Source organism: Mytilus edulis, chromosome 3, assembly GCF_963676685.1.
Source record: "Mytilus edulis chromosome 3, xbMytEdul2.2, whole genome shotgun sequence".
Lineage (NCBI taxonomy): Eukaryota > Metazoa > Mollusca > Bivalvia > Mytilida > Mytilidae > Mytilus > Mytilus edulis.
Genome location: NC_092346.1, coordinates 16,412,264 through 16,435,101, shown reverse-complemented (window position 1 = coordinate 16,435,101; position 22,838 = coordinate 16,412,264). Strand labels below are relative to the sequence as shown.

General features: G+C 32.8%; 1 protein-coding gene across 3 annotated transcripts in view; it reads right to left on the bottom strand.

Annotated features, from left to right (window-relative positions):
* Nucleotides 1-336: 336 nt before the first annotated feature.
* Nucleotides 337-22,838, bottom strand: part of LOC139515906 (uncharacterized) — a 45,680-nt gene continuing 23,178 nt past the window's right edge. The window contains exons 2-6 of one of the 3 annotated variants that reach the window (XR_011662870.1): nucleotides 11,834-11,989; nucleotides 10,335-10,455; nucleotides 4,360-4,566; nucleotides 2,256-2,531; nucleotides 337-1,788 (exon numbers count right to left, since the gene is read on the bottom strand). Coding sequence is in view for 2 of the 3 variants with exons in the window: in XM_071305662.1 (XP_071161763.1) it covers nucleotides 2,340-2,531; nucleotides 4,360-4,566; nucleotides 10,335-10,455; nucleotides 11,834-11,989 (676 nt within the window). In the remaining variant the exon portion in view is untranslated. Of the gene's footprint in view, nucleotides 2,532-4,359; nucleotides 4,567-10,334; nucleotides 10,456-11,833; nucleotides 11,990-22,838 lie in introns of all 3 variants that reach the window. The other 2 variants (XM_071305663.1, XM_071305662.1) reach the window with 2 other exon arrangements.

Genomic DNA, 22,838 nt, shown 5'->3' with positions numbered 1-22,838 from the left:
AATTATCATTAAATGGTAAATAACTCAAAAAATTTAATCAAATCAACTAAAGATTTCAGCCATTATGGCTTATCTGTAGATGTTGTCCTGGTGATCATTTTTCTATTACAATTTTTTATCTATCTATATAGTTTTCAAGGAAATAGACAAAACTGCAAAATATTGACTTATTTGTTGATCTTGTCTTGCCAATAATTTTTGCATTTTAAAGTTTTATTTATCATAGTTTTCAAGAAATTGGTAATCCTGGAAAAAAAGGGAAACATCGTCATTAAAGGGCAACAACTTCAATAAGGGGTTGACTGGGGATTTCAATAATGTTGACTTATTTATTAATTTTCTTGTCTTGTTGATCATTTTTGCTATTTAAAGTTTCTGTCTATCTATCATAATTCGAAATAATAGGCAAACATAACTTTTTACTAAACTCAATTAAGGGCAATAACTCGTATAAGAAGTGATCTGACAGTTTTGATGTCAAATGATATTATGTAGATCTCATCATTCTGAAATATTTGTTCCTGCCCAATTTTCTTTATCTATAGCGCTTTCAAGTTAATAGACAAAAATTGCTCTTATATTTTTAGCCATGTGAACCATGTTTGTCGGCAGGCAGGTTGAGATGACACACTTTTTAAAATAGATATCCCGTTGATAATTTTTGCCATGTTTGGTTAAATTTGGTTTAGTAGTTGCAGAGGAGATGATCTATGTATAATTTAACAGAAGACGACAGTTGACAATAAGTGATGTCAAAAGCTCACAGTGGACCTCGTGCCAGGTGAACTAAAAAGGCAAATAGTAATAAAATCTGTATGTATGGTTAAGAGAAAACAGGTTTACAAATAAATAAGATGTTTACTGTAAATATACTTTTATATGTCAGGGCTGGGCTGATAGATGTTACATGATGGTAATTTTTATACAAGAACGGTAAAAGTGACGCCCCAAAAATTGAAACATGATCTGTGTTTTGTGGTAATTGGCATTGTGCATATAAGAGGGGCGAAAGATACCAGAGGGACATTCAAACTCCTAGATCAAAAATAAACTGACAACGCCATGGCTACAAAAGATAAAGACAAACAGACAAACAATAGTACACAAAACACAACATAAGATTCATAACATTTGGTTGAGGCAAACTAAAGTAAGAGAAGGGATACCAAAAAGTCAACAATTTTTCCATTTGTAGAAGGGCATAACTTTAGAACAGTAAAAGTGACGCCACCAAAATTCAAACTTGATCTGTGTTTTTGTGGTAATAAGCATTGTGTATAAATTTCATAACATTTGGTGGAGGCAAACTAAAGTTAGAGAAGGGAAACCAATTTTGGGACGGACGTACAGACGGACAAGGGTTAATCGCAATACCCCCTCCGCTATGGCGGGGGCATAAAAATTGATCTGCACTGATTTTTCAAACTTGTTCTAGACATTGCTGACCTTCAATATAAATTCTATAAATATCTTGCAAGAATAGTACACAGGAGAGCACTTACAAGACTGGATGGATGCAGGGTATTTCTATGTCCCTTGCAATGTGTCAAACAGGGGATGATAAGTAATGGATAATAGATGAATTTCACCATTCTTGCATTTTCTAGTACATTTCCTATGTCACAATAATGTTAATATATATACATATCTTTATATCTAGCTCTGAAAATAACTCTGATGCTGTATAAATAAACTTTTTGTTGCTTTGTTCTTGAATTACAAAATGTTGTGGCAACAATTTCACTAAGATTTTGTACTAAAAAATAAATGTATTTTAAGAGATTCCACCTCTAGGTGTAATACCATCATTGATTTTCCCCTATTAGTCTTTGTTAAATTTGCACTTTTCAAAAAATTGTGCAGAATTTATCTTTGTTTCAAATAAAGAAATACTTGGCATGAGTAAAGTTTTATCCTGTCCAGTTCTATAGAAAAAGTTTCACATAACATTTCATTGCATATAAGAAAATAAAAATCATTGGAAGTTAACCAATCAAATTTCTCCTCTTATTCTATCTGTGTACAAGGTTTAGTAACCATGTAACCTCAAGATTACAAAATTTTCTATAGAAATCACAAATAAAAATAATGGTGTTTTGAAATACCCAAGACATATGTTTATGACACAGAAATAGTTTTACTGCAATAAAATGTAGGATTAATTACCTACAACGGTCAAATTCAAGGGAATATTTTTTAAGACCTACTTTCGTATGCAACCAGATGTGACGTACCATGATTTGGTGGTATTACACCTCTATATTCATTACTATGAATCAACTTTGGTATTCACTTTAGCTTTGATAGGGTGAGCAGATTCTAGTAACACAAAAGGCAGATTATACTTTTGGTATTCCTAATCTTTGTCGGTTTCCTAAACGTAGAAAAGCTTTTATCAGCTGGCTCCTCTCCCTTGCCTTTAATATATCATAAGGTCCAATAAAATGCAGAGTAGCTTTGTCTTCTGGACCTAATTTATCTTTGATATATGTACAATACCTGGGTGATGTAGACAGGCATGTTATCAGTATCTGAAAAGAAAAATCAGTTATACTTAATTAGTATACCACTAGAAAGTTACTTGTTACCTGCCCAAGAGATGGTATAAAAGACACTTTAAACTGATATTTGTGAATATAGCACACTGGAAAAAAAGTAGAAGTACCCAGTGATCTTGCTCCACAAAATGATAAACCCTTCCCCTTGCAAAGTCCATGATTTGCTAAGGGGAAACCCTAAAAATAATTTTAATAAAAAAATTAAAGAACCTCACATACCCCACACCCCCACATTGTCACTTGACAAACAAAATCTCACCAGATTCCTAAGTTCAAAGACTCATAACTCTACAAAAGTCAACTGATAAAAATTTTCTTGTGGATATGCACAATTAACATATTATGTCCTCATAAACTACAAAGTTTCAACTGTTGCAGTAGTATAATTGGGCCAAAATTCTAAGTTCTAAGGGGCATAACTCCTAGAAAAAAAATTGAATCGTAATTTCCTGCAATAAGTTCATCTACATAGTATGTCCTTATTATCTACAAAGTGTCATGAAATTTTGTTGTGTGGTTTCAGAGAAGTTGCAATGACAAACTGTTGCAGTAGTATATTTTGGCCAAAATTCTAGGTAAAAGGGGCATAACTTCTAGAAAAAAATTGAATCGTAATTTCTTGTCGATATGCACATCTACATAGTATGTCCTTATTATCTACAAAGTTTCATGAAATTCTGTTGTGTGGTTTCAGAGGAGTTGCGATGACAAACTGTTGCAGTAGTATATTTTGGCCAAAATTCTAAGTTAAAGGGGCATTACTCCTACAATAAAAATTGAATCGTAATTTCCTGCCGATATGCACATCTACATAGTAAGTCCTTATTATCTACAAAGTTTCATGAAATTCTGTTGTGTGGTTTCAGAGAAGTTTGGATGACAAACTGTTGCAGTAGTATATTTTGGCCAAAGTTCTAAGTTACAGGGGCATAACTCCTACAAAAAAAAAATCGTAATTTCCTGTCGATATGCACATCTACATAGTAAGTCCTTATTATCTACAAAGTTTCATGAAATTCTGATGTGTGGTTTCAGAGAAGTTGGGATGACAAACTGTTGCAGTAGTATATTTTGGCCAAAATTTTAAGTTAAAGGGGCATAACTTCTACAAAAAAAAAAATCGTAATTTCCTGTCGATATGCACATCTACATAGTAAGTCCTTATTATCTACAAAGTTTCATGAAATTCTGTTGTGTGGTTTCAGAGAAGTTGGGATGACAAACTGTTGCAGTAGTATATTTTGGCCAAAATTCTAAGTAAAAGGGGCATAACTCCTACAAAAAAAAATTCGTAATTTCCTGTCGATATGCACATGTACATAGTAAGTCCTTATTATCTACAAAGTTTCATGAAATTCTGTTGTGTGGTTTCAGAGAAGTTGGGATGACAAACTGTTGCAGTAGTATATTTTGGCCAAAATTCTAAGTTAAAGGGGCATATAACTCCTACAAAAAAAAATCGTAATTTCCTGTCGATATGCACATCTACATAGTAAGTCCTTATTTGTTGTGTGGGGTATAATTAACTGCTGACACAGAGAAATGTCTTGCTGTCAGCAGAAAATTCTGAAAAAGACAATTTGAGGGACAGCAGCATTGACAATTAATACAAAGTCGCTAGACCATGACATCGGGACAGGGCATCCAAATAACTAAACTGATTTGTACTGATAGTAATGCAATTTTATAGAAAATATCATTTATCTATCAAAAGGGATCATTAATTTTACTGGACTGAAAGTGTTAATCATTTAAGAGTTGATCGAAACATTTTAATCAATTAGCTATATATTAACATTACCTTTGTCTCATGGAGCAAAAGGCCAAGACATTCTTTTTTGAAGCAAGAATTGCCTAGTCCAATGATCAGCTGTCCAACATGTTGGCTAAATCCTCTTATCTTTGATGGATCCATAGTTTGAAGTGTCTCCTTATCAATAGCCTCTGGTTTTTGTCTAGTAACATGAATCTTTTGATCAACTAATGAATCATTGGTTGAAACTTTAACCTAAGAACAAGGAAAACCATATAGGACCCACTAATTCATAATTAATAACTACTGTACATTCAGAAATTATTGCAAGGTTTCTTTATACAAATAATTTGACTGGTTTAATATCGCAATAATAACTAGAGGCTCTTAAGAGCCGGTGTTGCTCACCTTGGTCAATGTGTTGCAGTGCATATTAAACAAAGGACACTCTACATTATTTAAGACAAGAATAGAATTCATGACAAAACTCTCTGTTTTTGTGTCAGTGACTTGTTTGTAGAACTTACTTTACTGAACATTCTTGCTTACAGTTATCTCTATCTATAATGAGCTTGGCCCAGTAGTTTCAGAGCAGAAAATTTTTGTAGAAGATTAACTCCTGAAGTGGTCAATTGACAATTTTGATCATGGTGACTTATTTGTAGAGCTTACTTTGCTGTTTACAGTTTATCTCTTTCTATTATAATATTCAAGGTTATAACCAATAAACTGCTTCGCTGAGCGCAGCTGGATACGCCCCCAGAGGTCCAACCCTGAACAGTTGGGGCAAAAATGGACACAATATTCAAGCTTGATACAGGTCTGAATTTGGATTGTAATTAAATATTTGACATATTATAGGTTTCTGAATAAATGTAGCCAAAGAACTTGGAATTGGTTATATGAATAAAACCCCAAAACTTGGAAACGGTAATTCTGAAATTTATAAAAAATGAAAGGGAGCTCACGTCAATAGATATAAACAATTCACCAAAGTTTCATGCATATTGGTTAAAGCTTTTTTGAGTTAATGTCCGACATGTTGACGAAGGACGGACGGACAGACGGTCAACGGTATACCATAATACGACCCGTAAACGGGCATAAAAAAACTGCAAAATTTCCTTAAAATTAACAATTCAGGGGCAGCAACCCAACAACAGGTTGTCTGATGCATTTGAAAATTTCAGGGCAGAAAGATTTGTACCTGATAAACAATTTTACTCCTTCTCAGATTTGCTCTAAATGCTTTAGTTTCAGATATATAAGCCAAAATCTGCATTTGACCACAAGGTTCTATTTCTAGCCATGGCAGCCATCTTGGTCAATGGGTGTGGTCATCGGATACATTTTTTAAAGAAGATACCCTAAGCATAATTTAGGCCAAGTTTGGTTTAATTTGGCACAGTAATTTCAGAGGAGATTTTTGTAAAAGACTACAATAAAATGCTCCGCTGGGTGCAGCTTGATACGACCGCAGAGGTCGAACCCTGAACAGTTGGGGCAAGTATGGACACAACATTCAAGCTTGATACAGCACTGAATTTGGATTGTGATTAAATATTTGACATAGCATAGGTTTCTGACACAGAATGAATGTGCTCTAAGAACTAAAAAAATTTTTAATTTACCTATTCAAACCATATCATTATCATTTGCTTTTATATATAAATCATAAATAACCAATTTAAAATGGAAAATTTTAAAGAAGAAAAAAGGGAAAAAAAATCCCCCCCCCCTAATTTTGTGAACCCCCTTATGATTCATCACCCCCAAACTCAATACCAGCCTTCCCTTTGTGGTATGGTACCTTGCAGTACAATTTCATAGAGATCTATACACCTGAACACAAGTTATTGTCTGGAAACTAGAACCAGATGCTCCACAGGGCGTAGCTTTATACGACCGCAGAGGTTGAACCCTGAACGGTTGGGGCAAGTATGGACACAACATTCAAGCTGGATTCAGCTCTAAATTTGGATTGTGATTAAATAGTTGACACAGCATAGGTTTCTGACACAGAATGAATGTGTTCTAATGAACTTAAAATTTTTGTTTTCTCTTACAGCAATTCACTATGCTGTTGAATATTAATCCTCTCAAAAAATGTTTGAAGAAATTTTCTTTTTATTTATGAAATTTCAAATGAGAAAATGGAACCTAATTTTTTTAATCACATCCCCCTTTCCCTTATTCCAAAACTAATCTCAATTAAAATTTCTAATGGAGTTTGCAACAATAACTACTCATTTAAATACATCATAAAATATTAAGATGTAAACAAAACTGCTTGTTATCACTGAATGGTAAAGATTATTTTAATTTATTAGTTGGTAGTAAAAAGTGAATATACATTGTATATTGTATATAACAAAGATTTAAGTTGATTCTGGACAAAGAAAGATAACTCCAATTAAAAAAAATTCTTGCTATTGCACAACATTGTGCAATTAGATATTTCTTGCTTACTATTCTGGACAAAGAAAGATAACTCTAATTAAAAAAAAAATTGCTATTTCCCAATATTGTGTAATTAGATATTTCTTGCCATTGCGCAATACTGTGCAATTGAAAAGACTTGCTATTGCACAATACTTAATATAAAAATTTTAGATCCTGATTTGGACCAATGTAGACCAATTTGAAAACAAGACCAAAAATGAAGAATCTACATACACAGTTAGATTTGGCATATCAAAGAACCCCATTTATTCAATTTGTGATGAAATCAAACAAAGTTTAATTTTGGACCCCGATTTGGACCAACTTGAAAACTGGGCCAATAATCAAGAATCTAAGTACATTTTTAGATTCAGCATATCAAAGAACCCAACCGATTCATTTTTTGTCAAAATCAAACTAAGTTTAATTTTTGACCCTTTGGACCTTAATGTAGACCAATTTGAAAACGAGACCAAAAGTTAAGAATCTACATACACAGTTAGATTCAGCATATCAAAGAACCCCAATTATTCAATTTTGATAAAATCAAACAAAGTTTAATTTTGGACCCTTTGGGCCCCTTATTCCTAAACTGTTGGGACCAAAACTCCGAAAATCAATACCAACCTTCCTTTTATGGTCATAGACCTTGTGTTTAAATTTCATAGATTTCTATTTACTTATACTAACGTTATGGTGCAAAAACCAAGAAAAATACCTTTTTGGGTCCCTTTTTGGCCCCTAATTCCTAAACTGTTGGGACCTAAACTCCCAAAATCAATACCAACCTTCCTTTTGAGGAAAAAAACATTGTGTTTAAATTTCATAGATTTCTATTTACTTATACTAACGTTATGGTGCAAAAACCAAGAAAAATGCTTTTTTGGGTCCCTTTTTGGCCCCTTATTCCTAAACTGTTGGGACCTAAACTCCCACAATCTATACCAACCTTCCTTTTGTGGAAAAAAACATTGTGTTTAAATTTCATTGATTTCTATTTACTTAAACTAAAGTTATTGTGCGAAAACCAAGAACAATGCTTATTTGGGCCCTTTTTTGGACCCTAATTCCTAAAATGTTGAAACCAACACTCCCAAAATCAATCCCAAGATTTCTTTTGTCGTCATAAACCTTGTGTCAAAATTTCATAGATTTATATTAACTTAAACTATAGTTATAGTGCGAAAACCAAGAAAATGCTTATTTGGGCCTTTTTTGGCCCCTAATTCCTAAAATATTGGGACCAAAACTCCCAAAATCAATACCAACCTTTCTTTTGTGGTCATAAACCTTGTGTTAAAATTTCATAGATTTCTATTCACTTTTACTAAAGTTCGAGTGCAAAAACTAAAAGTATTCAGACGACGACGACGACGCAGACGACGACGCCAACGTGATAGCAATATACGACGAAAATTTTTTCAAATTTTGCGGTCGTATAAAAATGCCTGTTTTTTGGCCTCTTTTTGGCCCCATATTCCTAAACATTTAAAGTAATTACCCCCAAACTCAAACCCAGCTTTCCCTTTGTGATATGGAACCTTGTAGTACAATTTCATAAAGATCCATACACTTACACACAAGTTATTGTCATGACTCTAGAAAAATGCTTGTTTTTTGCCCCTTTTTTTGCCCCTAATTCCTACAATTTTGAGGCAATTACCCCAAAATCAATCCAAACATTCCCTTTGTGATATGGAACCTTGCAGTACAATTTCAGAGAGATACATACACTTGCACAAGTTATTGTCTGGAAACTAGAAAAATGCTTATTTTTGGCCCCTTTTTCCTAAACGTTTTGGGCAATTACCCCCAAAACTCAATTCCAGCTTTCCCTTTGTAATATGGACCCTTGTAGTACAATTTCAGAAAATTCCATACACTTACACACAAGTTATTGTCATGAAACTAGAAAAATGCTTGTTTTTTGCCCCTTTTTTAGCCCCTAATTCCTAAAATTTTAAGGCAATTACCCCCAAAATCAATCCAAACATTCCCTTTGTGATATGGAACCTTGTGGTACAATGTCAGAGAGATCCATACACTAACACACAAGTTATGTCAGGAAGTTACAAAAATGCTTATTTTTGGCCCCTAATTCCTTAACTGTTTGTACCATAATCCCCAAAATCAATCCCAACTTTCCTTTTGTGGTATCGAACCTTATGGTAAAATTTCATAGAGATCCATTCACTTAAACTAAAGTTAAGAGTGCGAAAACCAATCGGTCTTCATAGACTAAATGTAGTTTTCATGATTTTAAACACCATTTTATATGATAAAATAAAGAATTTATCAGATTTGAGAGGAGTATAGAGATAAAGGGTTACTTTGAAAATAATGTCAAAAATATTACTTGAATAAGTTATTTTTAACATTTTTGAAAAAAAATAGAAATTACACTTACCTATTAAAGGCACATAATTGAATTAGGTTACAAATTATAAATAACTTCAGGTCTTAATTAATTCACAAGTATCAATCTATTTATATCAGTCTACCTTCAAGATTTTAGAGGAAAATGATAATTTAATAGTCCCAAGAGACCAATCTTTGACCCAGAAGCGTTGGTATGTAAGATAAGTGTGTGGGAAAGTTAATTAGTGTTTCTGAAGAATTAGTTTTTATATATCAAGGGAAAAATAACCAGATAACTGTGAAAATTATTTAAAGCTAGTAAAATCTGTATTCTTAAACACCTATAAAAATAATATTTAGAAAAATAACTTGTATAAGTTATATTTAAATTAGCCTCGTTTTCAACATTACTTGTATAGGTAATTTTAATTGTTACTTGTTTAAGTAATGCCCCTGACTGATCTATTATAATATTCAAGATAATAACAAAAAACTGCAAAATTTCCTTAAAATTACAAATTCAGAGGCAGCAACCCAACAACGGATTGTCTGATGCATCTGAAAATTTCAGGGCAGATAGATCTTGGCCTGATGAACATATTCACCCCTGTCAGATTTGCTCTAAATGCTTTAGTTTCAGAGATATAAGCCAAAAACTGCATTTTACACCCATGTTCTATTTTTAGCCATGGTGGCCATCTTGGTTAATGGGCGGGGTCATCGAATAGTTTTTTTATAACTAGATACCCTAAGGATGATTTAGGCAAAGTTTGCTTTAATTTGGACCAGTAGTTTCAGAGGATATGATTTTTGTAAAAGTTAAGGGACGACGATGATGATGGACGCCAAGTGATGAGAAAAGCTCACTTGGCCCTTTGGGCCAGTTGAGCTAAAAATTGCATTCTGATATCTGATACATAGTTCTGTATGCAGATTTCTTAAGTCTAGTCTTGTAAGTGCTCTCCTGTGTACTATTTTTGCCAAATATTTAAAGAATTTATATCGAAGGTTTATATCAGATGGCTTAAAATTTCTCCACTGATTTTTTTCAAAAAACTAAAATCCATGAACATGTATTGTAGCTTTTGCTCATACCACATGTACCACGAAAATATAAGTACTTTCACAGTTTTTGAGTTATATGTTTTACAATTGGAAATGAAAATTAATTGTTGACACACAAGCCTGAATTTTTTTTACTTTATTTATATATGAAGAAGTACCTCTGCAACTGTCATTATCTGTATTACATCAGGCATTTCATTTGATGAAATTCTGAAAGTTAAGTCTGGAACTGCCACAACACGTACATCCTTGATCATGGTTTCCTCGACCAATCCTATACTACAAAAAGAACCATTTTCAAAATTAACCTTTCATCATTTTCATATACAGGGTACCAGGATTTGATGATTTAGGTCGAGTCAATCGATTGCGATCTTGTTTTAATCAGTTATTTAAGGTGGTTACAATATTTCATGGATTTTAAATATGTCAAGGGCTAAATATTTTTGTGAGGTTTTTTGTTGATGCTTTTCTTGTCACTGATTTTGATCTTCCTAAATGTTTATAGGACAAGGTACAATTTGGGCTAAAAGTGAAAACTGTATGACTGGCATGAGGACCTTGCAAGGTACACACATTCCAAATATAGTTATCCTATTACTTAGAATAAGAGAGAATTCAACAATACAAAAAATTTTAACTTTTTTTTCAAGTAGTCACTGAACCATAAAAATGAGGTCAAGGACATTGGACATGTGACTGACAGAAACTTCGTAACATGAGGCATCTATATACAAAGTATGAAGCATCTAGGTCTTCCACCTTCTAAAATATATAGCTTTTAAGAAGTGAGCTAACACCGCCGCCGCCGTAGCCGCCGCCGTAGCCGCCGCCGGAACACTATCCCTAAGTCGAGCTTTCTGCAACTAAAGTCGCAGGCTCGACAATAAAACCACTGCAAGCAAAACGCATTTTTATTGTGCCATTCTTTAATTCTTATCTGGTGTCTATTTGAAAGCAGAAGTCATTGATATCATCTTTCACTGTGGATAGACAGGATAATGTTCCATGTCTTGGGCATTCGTCTTTACCAAACATAATACCTTTATTTCCTGCAGATGTTGTTTGATCTGTTTTAGAATCCTGCAACCAAAACCAGACGTCTTTAATCATGTTTTCAAAAATTAAATTGCCATAAAAGTTATTGCCTTTATTGAGGACATATTATTGCTAAAAGTTTTGAGATGTTCTGGTGTTTTAAAGTGGACACGCTTTGCAAATAATAATAATTGAACACCTTTGGATCATTTAGGATTTTGAGGACACGTTTGGGCATTGTTGGGGAGATTGACACTTTTGGAAGTGTTACATATACATTGTATCATGTCTGTCTGAATTTCAAAATTATAAAGAAATAACATTTTCATTCCACTAATTAAGCTTGCTCATGTTGTTTCAATTCTTGTTGTAGCAAGATGTTGGTAAGGAATCTTACTGCTATTCTCAATTTAAAAAAAACAAGATCTTACTGGTTTTACATGTATGTACATGTATTGTAACACAATAGTCCAGCAATGTGAAAAAAAACCCTGAAAAGTCAGTCCTCATTCTGCAGTATGTTAAGGTTAAGCACAAAGTGGTTAAAGAAACAGTCTTGTCAATAGTCATGATAGTAATGGTCAAAATTTATTTTCACCATATTTTTTAAAGAATTTACCTTCCCTTTAGGTTACACATTCTGCAAAACTTCTCCAGCATTGTTGTGAACCTCATTTCTTCCACTGTTCTAGAAGTCAACAACAAATCATAAAGTATTTCTTTTAGGTCATTTTGAAAGTCATGTCTTCCAGCTTCAATATGATGTATCAAAACTCTGAAAAAAAAATCCTAATTATTTATATAAGAACTGGACACTGCTTAGAGGTGCATAGAATCTGCTGTCGATTTGGAAACTTGTTCTATAATCTATTATTAAGTCAGACTTGGTGTCTATTTGAGTCGTACCTGTACATATATATATATGCAAAATCAAATAAATGGGGAATATGTCTATGGGACACAGATGATGCCCCCGCTAGCATATCATATAAAGTTATAAAGGGCAGGGTTTTCCCCGAGTCAATTATTTTTTTCACCAACTTACATAAATATATTTTTCGTTTAAAATGTTCCTTCTTTCTAACTCCCCCCCCCCCCCCCCCCCATTTACTTTTTAAAAGATACTATAAAAATAGCAATATAGACATCATAATTTTGACTTCTGGGACACAAGATTCATCTTCAAAAGTTTATCGGATATACATTTCCCTTCCAGTTGAAGGATAAAGACTAAAGGCAGAGACTTTTCTTACTTTTCAACAGGTTTTGGAACAACCCTCCAAATGTGGGATATATCCCTTAAATAAGGGACTGTCCCTCAGACAAGGGATCATTTTGCTGTTGTAGAAAAGTAAAAAGAAAAATTTAGCTTTTTTTTAACTTAAAAGGGGAAAAATTCATTATATTTGGAACAACTTTTCTTAAAGAGGGGTCCACTTATTTTTAAAAATAAAGAAGATACATGTATAAGTCCAGGAATATTACAAAATTCTTGGACATGTTTTGACCATATAATACCAGATAGTTGTATAGTTCTTTGGGAAAAGTTTCTTCAAATGATATGAATATGTGCCCTTTTGTACTAAGAAGTGGTTTTTACAACAAAACATTTTTTTTTTATCACTTGAAATTGATCCCTGATTTAAGGGATAGTTATTACATTGAAGGGTTACTTATTTGAGGAGTTGTTCCCAACCTGTTGAATATATTTCTTCATAACAACAGTTTTCTTTTCTGGACCATCGTAAATGAAAAAGTTGAGACGTAAAAATATGCTTGAAACACGTGCGTCGCCAAAACGAAAAATAAATAAGATGGATGAAATCAAATCATTATGTATATTTCTTTCGCCAAATTCTTTCGCAAATGATGAATTTTAATGGCCACAATTTTTATTTTTTTGCAAAATGCGAAAATGGAGAACGCCAGCGGTAACCTTGAAAGGGACATAACTGAAGAACAGTAAAAGTGACGCTACTCAAATTTGTACTTGATCTGAGTTTTGTGGTTATATGTATTGTGTATAAGTTTTATAACATTTCGTTGAGGCAAACTGAAGGTAGAGAACAGAAACAAAAAATTCAGCAATTATTCCATTTGTAAAGGGGCATAACTCTAGAACAGTAAAAGTGACACCACCAAAATTCAAACTTGATCTGTCATGTCTGTATTTTGTGGTATTAAGCATTGTGTATAAGTTTCATAACATTTGGTTGAGGCTAACTTTAGTTAGGGAATGGAAAGGAAAACTAGTATTTTTTCCATTTGTAAAGGGGCATAACTCTAGAACAGTAAAAGTGACACTACCAAAACTCAAACTTGATCTGTGTTTTATGGTAATAAGCATTGTGAATAAGTTTCATAACATTTGGTTGAGGCAACCTGAACTAGATTTGATTTGATTTTTGGTGTTTTAACGCCACTTTTAAGCACCGCTTTTGGGCCAATTTTTATTGGTGGAGGGAGACGGAGTGCCAGGAGAAAACCACCGACCTGTGATAGGAAAACTGACAATCCTAGTCAATTTAGATTGGAGTCTAGTGCACCCGCACAAGCGGGATTCGAACTCACAACCTCAGTGTTGACTGGCTAGTGATTACAGTAGTAACTACTTAGACCACTCGGCCACTGAGGCCCCTCCTAAACTAGAGAACGGGAATGAAAAATTCAGCAATTTTTCCATTTGTAAAGGGGCATAACTCTAGAACGGTTTAAGTGACGCCACTGAAATTTAAACTTGATCTGTGTTTTGTGGTAATAAGCCTTTTGTAGAAGTTTTATAACATTTGGTTGAGGCAAACTAAAGTTAGAGGACGGAAACCAACTTTGGGAAGTAAGCCAAAATATTTATCAAATGGAATTTATTTTAATATGTTGCATTAGAATGGAGATATCTGTATTGTATTTCGTTGCTAGCTCAGTATATAGGTAAACTCAATTTGTGACAGTCAAATCTACGTTTCACGAAGGCCAAGCTTAAAATACAATACAGATATCTCCCAATTACAGATATTTGAATTTTAATGAGGGCCTGTAAATAATGAAAACTTATAAATGTAAATAAAATGCTCCGCTGGGTGCAGCTTGATACGACCACAGAGGTCGAAACCTGAACAGTTGGGGCAAGTATGGACACAACATTCAAGCTTGATACAGCACTGAATTTGGATTGTGGTTAAATATTTGACACAGCATAGGTTTCTGACACAGAATGAATGTGGTCTAAGAACTTAAAGATATTTTTAATTTACCTATTCAAACCATATCATTATTATTTGCTTTTATATATAAATCAGAAATAACCAATTTAAAATGGAAAATTTTAAAGAAAAAAAAGGAAAAAAAAGGAAAAAAAAATCCCTCCCCCAAATTTTTTGAACCTGTGGCCCTTATGATTCATTACCCCCAAACTCAATCCCAGCCTTCCCTTTATAGTATGGTACATTGCAGTACAATTTCAGAGAGATCCATATATACACTTGAACACAAGTTATTGTCTTGAAAGTAGAAAAATGCTTGTTTTTAGGCCCCTTTTTGGCCCCAAATTCCTAAATGTTCAGGGCAATTACCCCAACCTCAAACCAAGCTTTCCCTTTGTGATATGGAACCTTGTAGTATAATTTCAGAAAGATCAATACACTTACACACAAGTTATTGTCTTGAAAGTAGAAAAATGCTTGTTTTTAGGCCCCTTTTTGGCCCCAAATTCCTAAACGTTTTGGGCAATTACCCCCAAACTCAATTCCAGCTTTCCCTTTGTAATATGGACCCTTGTAGTACAATTTCAGAAAATTCCATACACTTACACACAAGTTATTGTCATGAAACTAGAAAAATGCTTGTTTTTTGCCCCTTTTTTGGCCCCTAATTCCTAAAATTTTAAGGCAATTACCCCCATAATCAATCCCAGCATTCCCTTTGTGATATGGAACCTTGTGGTACAATGTCAGAGAGATCCATACACTAACACACAAGTTATGTCTGGAAGGTTTTTTTTGTCCCCTTTTTGACCCCTTATTCCTTAACTGTTGGTACCATTATCCCTAAAATCAATCTTAACCTTTCTGTTGTGGTATTGAACCTTATGGTAAAATTTCATAGAGATCTATTCACTTAAATTAAAGTTAGAGTGCGAAAACCAATGTGTCTTCTGACGACAACGACAACGACGCCGACTTCATACCAATATACGACCACAAAAATTTTTTTGCAGTCGTATAAAAATGGAAAAAAAATGGTAACATTTGTCATTTCCATGTGTAAGGGCAATAACTCCCATAAGAAGTTGTCTGACAGTTTTACAGCTGTGAGGTTTAATTATGCATACAAATTTTCCAAAATGCTAAAATTATCACTGATACCTTTATCTTACATTCATTTAGAGTATTTTCCTGAAGAAATAACTGTGAAGAACTTCTTAAAAGCAATCGTGCTTTGAAAACGTACACAGATTTAACATATCCGTCTCTGGTCCATGTTTTACCATTGTCAAGTCAACATCCAGTATTAGAAAAATGTGATTTTTAAAATATAAAGCAAAGTTGTTGAGAACATAATGTCTGTCACCATGCTGGTGACGATTTGTCTCGGTGCTGAAGTGTCTAGAATGCTGCAAACTTGACACATTCAGTCAGGGGTACTACTTGTACAAGTTATTATTATCCACCCTTAGTTGATCCGGCCCTATAATAAAATAATAATGAATAATTAACTTCGGCGGATTTTGTGACATATCTGAATCAGTATAAATGGAATTTGTAAAAAGTATCGATGAATAGTGACAGCAGGTAAGTGAAGGATGCCTAATATTACCTTTAGCATGTTTAGAGAAACATTCAGATGAATTACTTTAAATCGATACAAAAATGAGTAATCAGTATGATTTGTACAATTTGTTAAGCAGCATCGATATTAGTAGAGTGGGGCGCTCATATTCGCCGTGGACACAATTTCGCCGTTTTATGATTTTGAGGTGTAAAAACTTCAAAGGATGGTTGAAATGGAAGAAATATGCTGTTAAATCATATTTTTATAACAAATATGATTATTTTAGAAAATGTGACTAAACTTCGGCACCTACGGCAAAGGACCGAAAAATGGACAACGATTTTCAGCCAATTTCCTGAATGACAAAAACGATTTCAAAGAAGCATTCCTAAATAATTGTTTGACTGATTGCCCTAAATTTCAGTTTTTTACATCTTTCAAATGTCTGCTATTCGTCTATAATGAAATTTATTTGATAAATAAAGTTAAAAGCTGCAGTTATTTGGTTTTAAATAGATATGTCAAAACGGCGAATATGTGTCTCCCATCGACAAAATGTTAGGAAATTTCAAACACCCTTTAATCCAACTCTGCAGATGATTTTACTCAAAACAAACACGCTTTCAAGCTAAGAATATTTTGCATTTGAAGTTATCTTCATATAGAAATATCAGTATACTTCAAAAACATAAAGACCTGAACATAAACTGAAGAAAACATGGAAAGATATGGCGAAAATGAGCACCCCACTCTATATGAATATGAAGTTATTTTCCATGATAACTCAGAATACAATTGGGAAAAGTTTATATTCAATTCCGACACATAGAAGAGATAAATAGATATTCACAATCCACTGGAACACATAATAATGTAATTACCATAATGATCATTAGTCTATAGATACATTTGTAATTGGTTTGTTTATTCAACAATTGTCTGATGATCGTGAACCAAAGTAAGGCTGGTCGTAATCACTTAATTCAATTAAAATCATAGCTATTAAAATTTACTAAGAGCTAATTTCCTAATTCTTGTAGAGTAAAACTTTGGTGGCTTGCTTGCTTTGTTTGTATAAACTTTTAACTCAAGCTTTGACATCTTCAAACAATATATATAGGCATAGTTAAACCTGTATATATTATATTTACATTTAATTGGACGTTATCCCAATAAAATTGTACAATATACAAACAAAGCAAGTAAGTAAGCTAACCTGAAAGTCTTGCTCTACATGCATTAGGAAATTAGCTCTAAATAAACAATTCACAGGGCTGTAACTAGGCCTTGGGAACAGACGAGGCAGGGGTTTAATGGGAGCCGCCGATTGAGGCCCCCTGGCCGAAAATTGTAACATTATGGTTCGAAATATATCTTGTTACCTCCGTTGTTTGTATCATATTTATTGTTTTTGTTTCATATTTACGGTAAAATATCGGGAAACAAAGTGTGTTCTAACGTCTGTCAAATATGAAGTCGATTTTGTCAAGTCATTGTGCATTTATTTTCACACAGGATCGTATTTAACATTATGCACATAGGAAAAATAACAGACCACCGGCGCAATCTCTTTGACAATTGTATTTTCCTCTTTTAAACAAGACGAAACAAGTCTACAGATTATGTTTGCTAACATCCCGTTGGAAACAAAAACAATGTTTAGACCTAGTATTTCGTACATCCGGCCGTAATGGCGTTATCACATGTTAGTCACATGTTTCACGTATGACTGGAAATGATTAGAACTTTAGGACAAAAACAATTTTAATATATAACTGGACTTCTGTTTCCTGTGAAATGTAACGCATAACGATAAAGTAATTTTCTTACTTAATTATTACGAAGATCAAAACAAGAATGTAAATCATCTTGGATTTATCTGTTTGAACATCTCGCAAGAGTTCATATTTGCATATTGTTTTTAAGAATGCTATTACAACAAAGCAGATTACATCATCTAAAAATTGCGTTACGAAATCCGACACAAAAATCACGCCACTGTTCTTACATCTGCTACATAAATACTTATAGTTCTGGGCATTTTCTTCTCACTATTCTTATTGGTCGCGAGAAACGACACAAAAATACGGTTGTAGAATCTTTGATATTCGTATATTTTATTTTTTTTTCTAGGGAAGAGTAGCATACACTTGTATGTTGATAAAAATAATGGCATCTTTAGATGTAGTTGCAACTTTTCTTACAGTAATTCACATTTTATCACTTTTCTATAGTTATAGGAAACGGAGCCCAATAGCAAATTATGGTCCATATACATGGTTTAAAAAATAATAGTAATGATACAAAAAAAAAATAATGAATAAAATAAAATAATGTAGATAAATTACATATATATATTATATTTATATAATCTTCCTTTATTTCTTATCATTTAAATTTAGAAAAAACGATTGAATAAATTCAATTAAAATATATATGTCTTTATTTTCTATTAATAATACTCCACTTACAGGTGATGTTTTGTTTGTTTTTGTATGTTTCTTAGGTATGAAAAACCAACACTGTCAGAACAAATGCTGAATATAATTATAATAAATAAAGTTGTACAGGATTCTTTAATAAAATCAGATTATAATATGTCTCTGATTAAATTTAACAAATCTCACACTTTTCATCATTTTTGTGACTGTCATTTAATGACAGGAAACACAAGAAATGTTTATTGTAGTCATCTACTAATGGCACACTTCAAAGGTAATCATAGCAATAAAAATCATGTTGTTGGGAGAAACCACACCAAGGTAATAAACAATTAAGGAGTTTTAGGGAGGAATTAGTCCAAGTTTCCTCCCAAGATTTGGAGAGAGTTGCTGGAATTTCTTGGTGTGACACCAAGTTTTTACAGTGTAGGGAGTATGACATTACATCCTCTCTGTGTGTACTGTAGTACACATTATTGTTTAGAGGCCAGCTGAAGCACACCTCTGGATTCAGGATTTTCTCGCTGTACTGAAGACCCATTGGTGGCCTTCGGCTGTTTTCTGCTCTTTGGTCGGGTTGTTGTCTCTTTGACACATTCCACATTTCCATTCTCAATTTTATTACACCCAATCAATAATGATAAAAATTAAATACTCTCTAGTCACCTTTACCATGGTTAATTGTGCGACCGTCTTTATTTCACAAGCCCAAAGTATTCCCACAATACTCCATGGAAATTCAAAGTATCAAGCAATCAAATTGTCATTCTGCCAAGGTCTTGTCCTGTCCTTTTAACATTTGAATGGAATAATCACATACATTTTGTAACTTGCTCTCTATATATAGCTAAAAGAAAGCCTACTTCATGTATTTGCCGTTAAACCAAACAAATCCTCCATCCATCCAAAATAAATGTTTTGTTTTCGAATAGCAGCCAGGTTTGTAGCAAAACATTTGAAAATGCCTCAAATCTTCATTTTATTTGAAAGAGAACTACATACAAATTGTGGGGTGTTTAGGTATTCATGTGTGATCTGTGAATGCTTCTTTAATAATATTAACTGAGCAAGGTGAAGAATTCAAACTATTTTAATTTTGATTTACTTTGCGAACTGATAATGTTGGAAATATCCATTATCAATAATTCATTTTAACGGGAAATAAATAATTACAGAACCAAATGCCGGTTTACTGGCGATGGTAATCAGATACAGAGATATTACGTTGAAATAAAAGTACAGAAGCTGCACGTCAACATAAATTACTATTCGACAGTCAGGGGTGCTACTTAAACAAGTGATTTCAAAATCACGTATATGCGTGATTTTTCATGATGCGTATATAGTTGAGAAAAATATTCAATACTTTTGAATTTCCCGCTTCTACAACAAAAACGTGAACGTACGTTACATCGCGAGATTACATTTCATAACATAAAACCACGTGCATTTGATTCAGCATCCAGGAAAAGTCGCAGGAAAGAAAAATTGGTGAGTTTTTGCATAAAAATTGAGAAAATGTCAACACTTTAACATTTTTTTTCATGCCTTATCCGGTTTTTAGGAAAGTTTCGTATATTTTATTGTTGTTTCGATATTATCGAGGTTGTTTATTCTTTTCAGTTTGTGAGTGCGCTTGATCGTCTTGTCAGTGCGCTGACCCGTTTTACAGCACCCCCATTTTTTCTTTCGATCACTTAAAATAGTGATTATTATTTTATTTTTACATTTCATTTGTAAACGGACAGATAACTCATCCTGTCTTGTGCATCAGGTCGATATTGAATATAAAGTCCCATGAATATAAATCGAAACTTGTCGTAACATTGAAAATAAAAAAAGACGTGATTTTACCATGTTTACATTAAAATTGAATATCCTACTAACTGAATAACATGGCTTAAATTTAATGATAATTATGAGGAAATAATCCTTATAACCTTATTTATTAGGAAGCGTGTGCATGGTGTTTCAAATGCACGAACGGCTTCTTGATCTGGCATAAAGGGGGTTTGGGTGAATTTATTTATTTTTAATTCTTTGAGAGAAAATAACATTTATTTGTCAAGGGGATTTAGAACTTAATGATTCAAAGAAATTATTACAACAAATAAATTGAGCATTGAGCATATGTTTTGTTTTGATAAATTATTGTTCCTGTGTTATTTTAGAATTTACAATGCATCTTATTTAATAGTTTTGATGGAAGCCTCTAATATTATTTCTTAAACATGTAAAAGACGACTTTTAAGTTAATACTCTGTAAAACCTTGAAACATCTTGGAAATTAAAGTGTAGTTTTAGAATTTGAGATCACCCGTTTGAGCGATTTAAAAAAAAACTTTGAACAAAGTGTGTAGGATTCATTCAATTGATGTCTTAAACCTGAAGTTGATTTTGATTATAATAATAATAATAATAATAAAATTCTTTATTTAATTGTAATTGTCAAGGGCCGAAAAAATTATAGTCGTGATTGATTTATAAAGAAAAGTTACTTCCATTATCACCAGTTTAGGTGATTATAAGACACTACTGACTATAATGAACATTTTAACACTGTTTAAGTAGTAAACTTCTATTACATCACAGTTTACATCAAATGGTGATTTTTTTATTACCATTATTCTGATTATTTAAAGCAGAAAGCACATTAATCAGTCATGTTAAAACAGATTTAAGGCTTTATTATAATTGAAATTATTTTAAGATCACCCGTTCGAGTGATTTTGAATTTATTTTATCAACTTTATTCAAACTGTCTTTCATTTTCCATCCTATAATTTATAAACTATTAAATAATCTTCGTAAGTAGTCATGAAGACTGGAATATTCTGATTAAACCCCTTGGTGTTTGCTAGTCATATAAGAAATAGATGTCATCACTTCCAAAAATGAGAGATAACAATTAACAAAATCACTTAAAACAATGATATCAGTTTCTTTTTGCTTGAACATGCCTTTTGATGATATTTCTTCACTGAATTGCATATAGTGTATGTCATAAGGTGAACTTCCATTGCACAGTTTACTTCAAATGGTGATTTTTTTATTACCATTATTCTGATTATTTAAAGCAGAAAGCACATTAATCAGTCATGTTAAAACAGATTTAAGGCTTTATTATAATTGAAATTATTTTAAGATCACCTGTTCGAGTGATTTTGAATTTATTTTATCAACTTTATTCAAACTGTCTTTCATTTTCCATCCTATAATTTATAAAATATTAAATAATCTTCGTAAGGCTTAAATTAAAATATTGTTTGTTTGCCCTTTACCGACCGACCCTATAAATTCGTTCCGCCTGAAAATCTTTTATTTGTATTTACCAGAAAGATTTTATTTTATTTTATTTTTTCGTTCCTACAAAAAATCTTATATTTGTATTTCCCGCTCAAAACTTTTTTACTGGAATCCTCGGGTTTTATCTTTAGTGTATAAGGTCTAGTCCGTTTGGTATCACGTGAGCGTTTGACATGCACACTTGCATTTAGAGTTTCAAAGCATTTGTTTGAAATCGATGTTGAACGCTTTGAAATCATGATATGACGTACGTTAACTCTGTATCTTTATACCTGAAGAGCAGGGTTCATTTACAAAAAAGTTCGTTTAATACAAAATTATCATCGTGTGTACAAACTATTTTGTGTAAACGGACGTTGTATTCTATGTAGGGATGGCCTTTTGTGATCCGTAGATCAGGATGATTATGTTAACAATGCCTTCGACCAGCATTGCTATATTATTTATATCTGACATGAACCAAAGGTGACAAAAGCCTGTAAAGTGGAGAATATTTGGCAGTAAAATCGCCCAAGTTTTCCATACAGATCATTTATAAATGCGATGTAAAATGCGTGACAATTGAGTTTAAGTCTTGTAGCATTTTTATTGGAAACATAGGCACACACGGAAATTTAAACACTAGGGACCTTTTTCTACTAGCAATGTATATCTGCCCGGACATATTTTACCAGGACAAAGTTATCTCTTACAGAAAACCTTTAGGTAGAGGTAAGCGTACAAGGTACGTAGTACAGAATATTAGTGCAATTTAAAACTCTTCAAAGTTCCAGGCATATATAAACGTTGAAAATATGCGGCACAGCTCTATATTTTGATATTTGAAAACAAAATAGTAGTGCATATGAATTAACTTCACATTCTACATGATATTTTTTTTCAAAACGTAGTCCCAGAAACTTATTAGCAAAAGCAAAACAGACAAAAATGACATTATGCAGATTTTGTATCTATAAAATAAAATATTATACCTACCTGCCTACCCATGAAAAAAAATATACCGAGCCAAGTTATTTTTTTTGGGGAAAAAAATAAAATATTTTACCTACCTACATACCCTGTTTCAAAACATAGGGTCGGAAAAGGGCAAACAAACAATATTTTAATTTA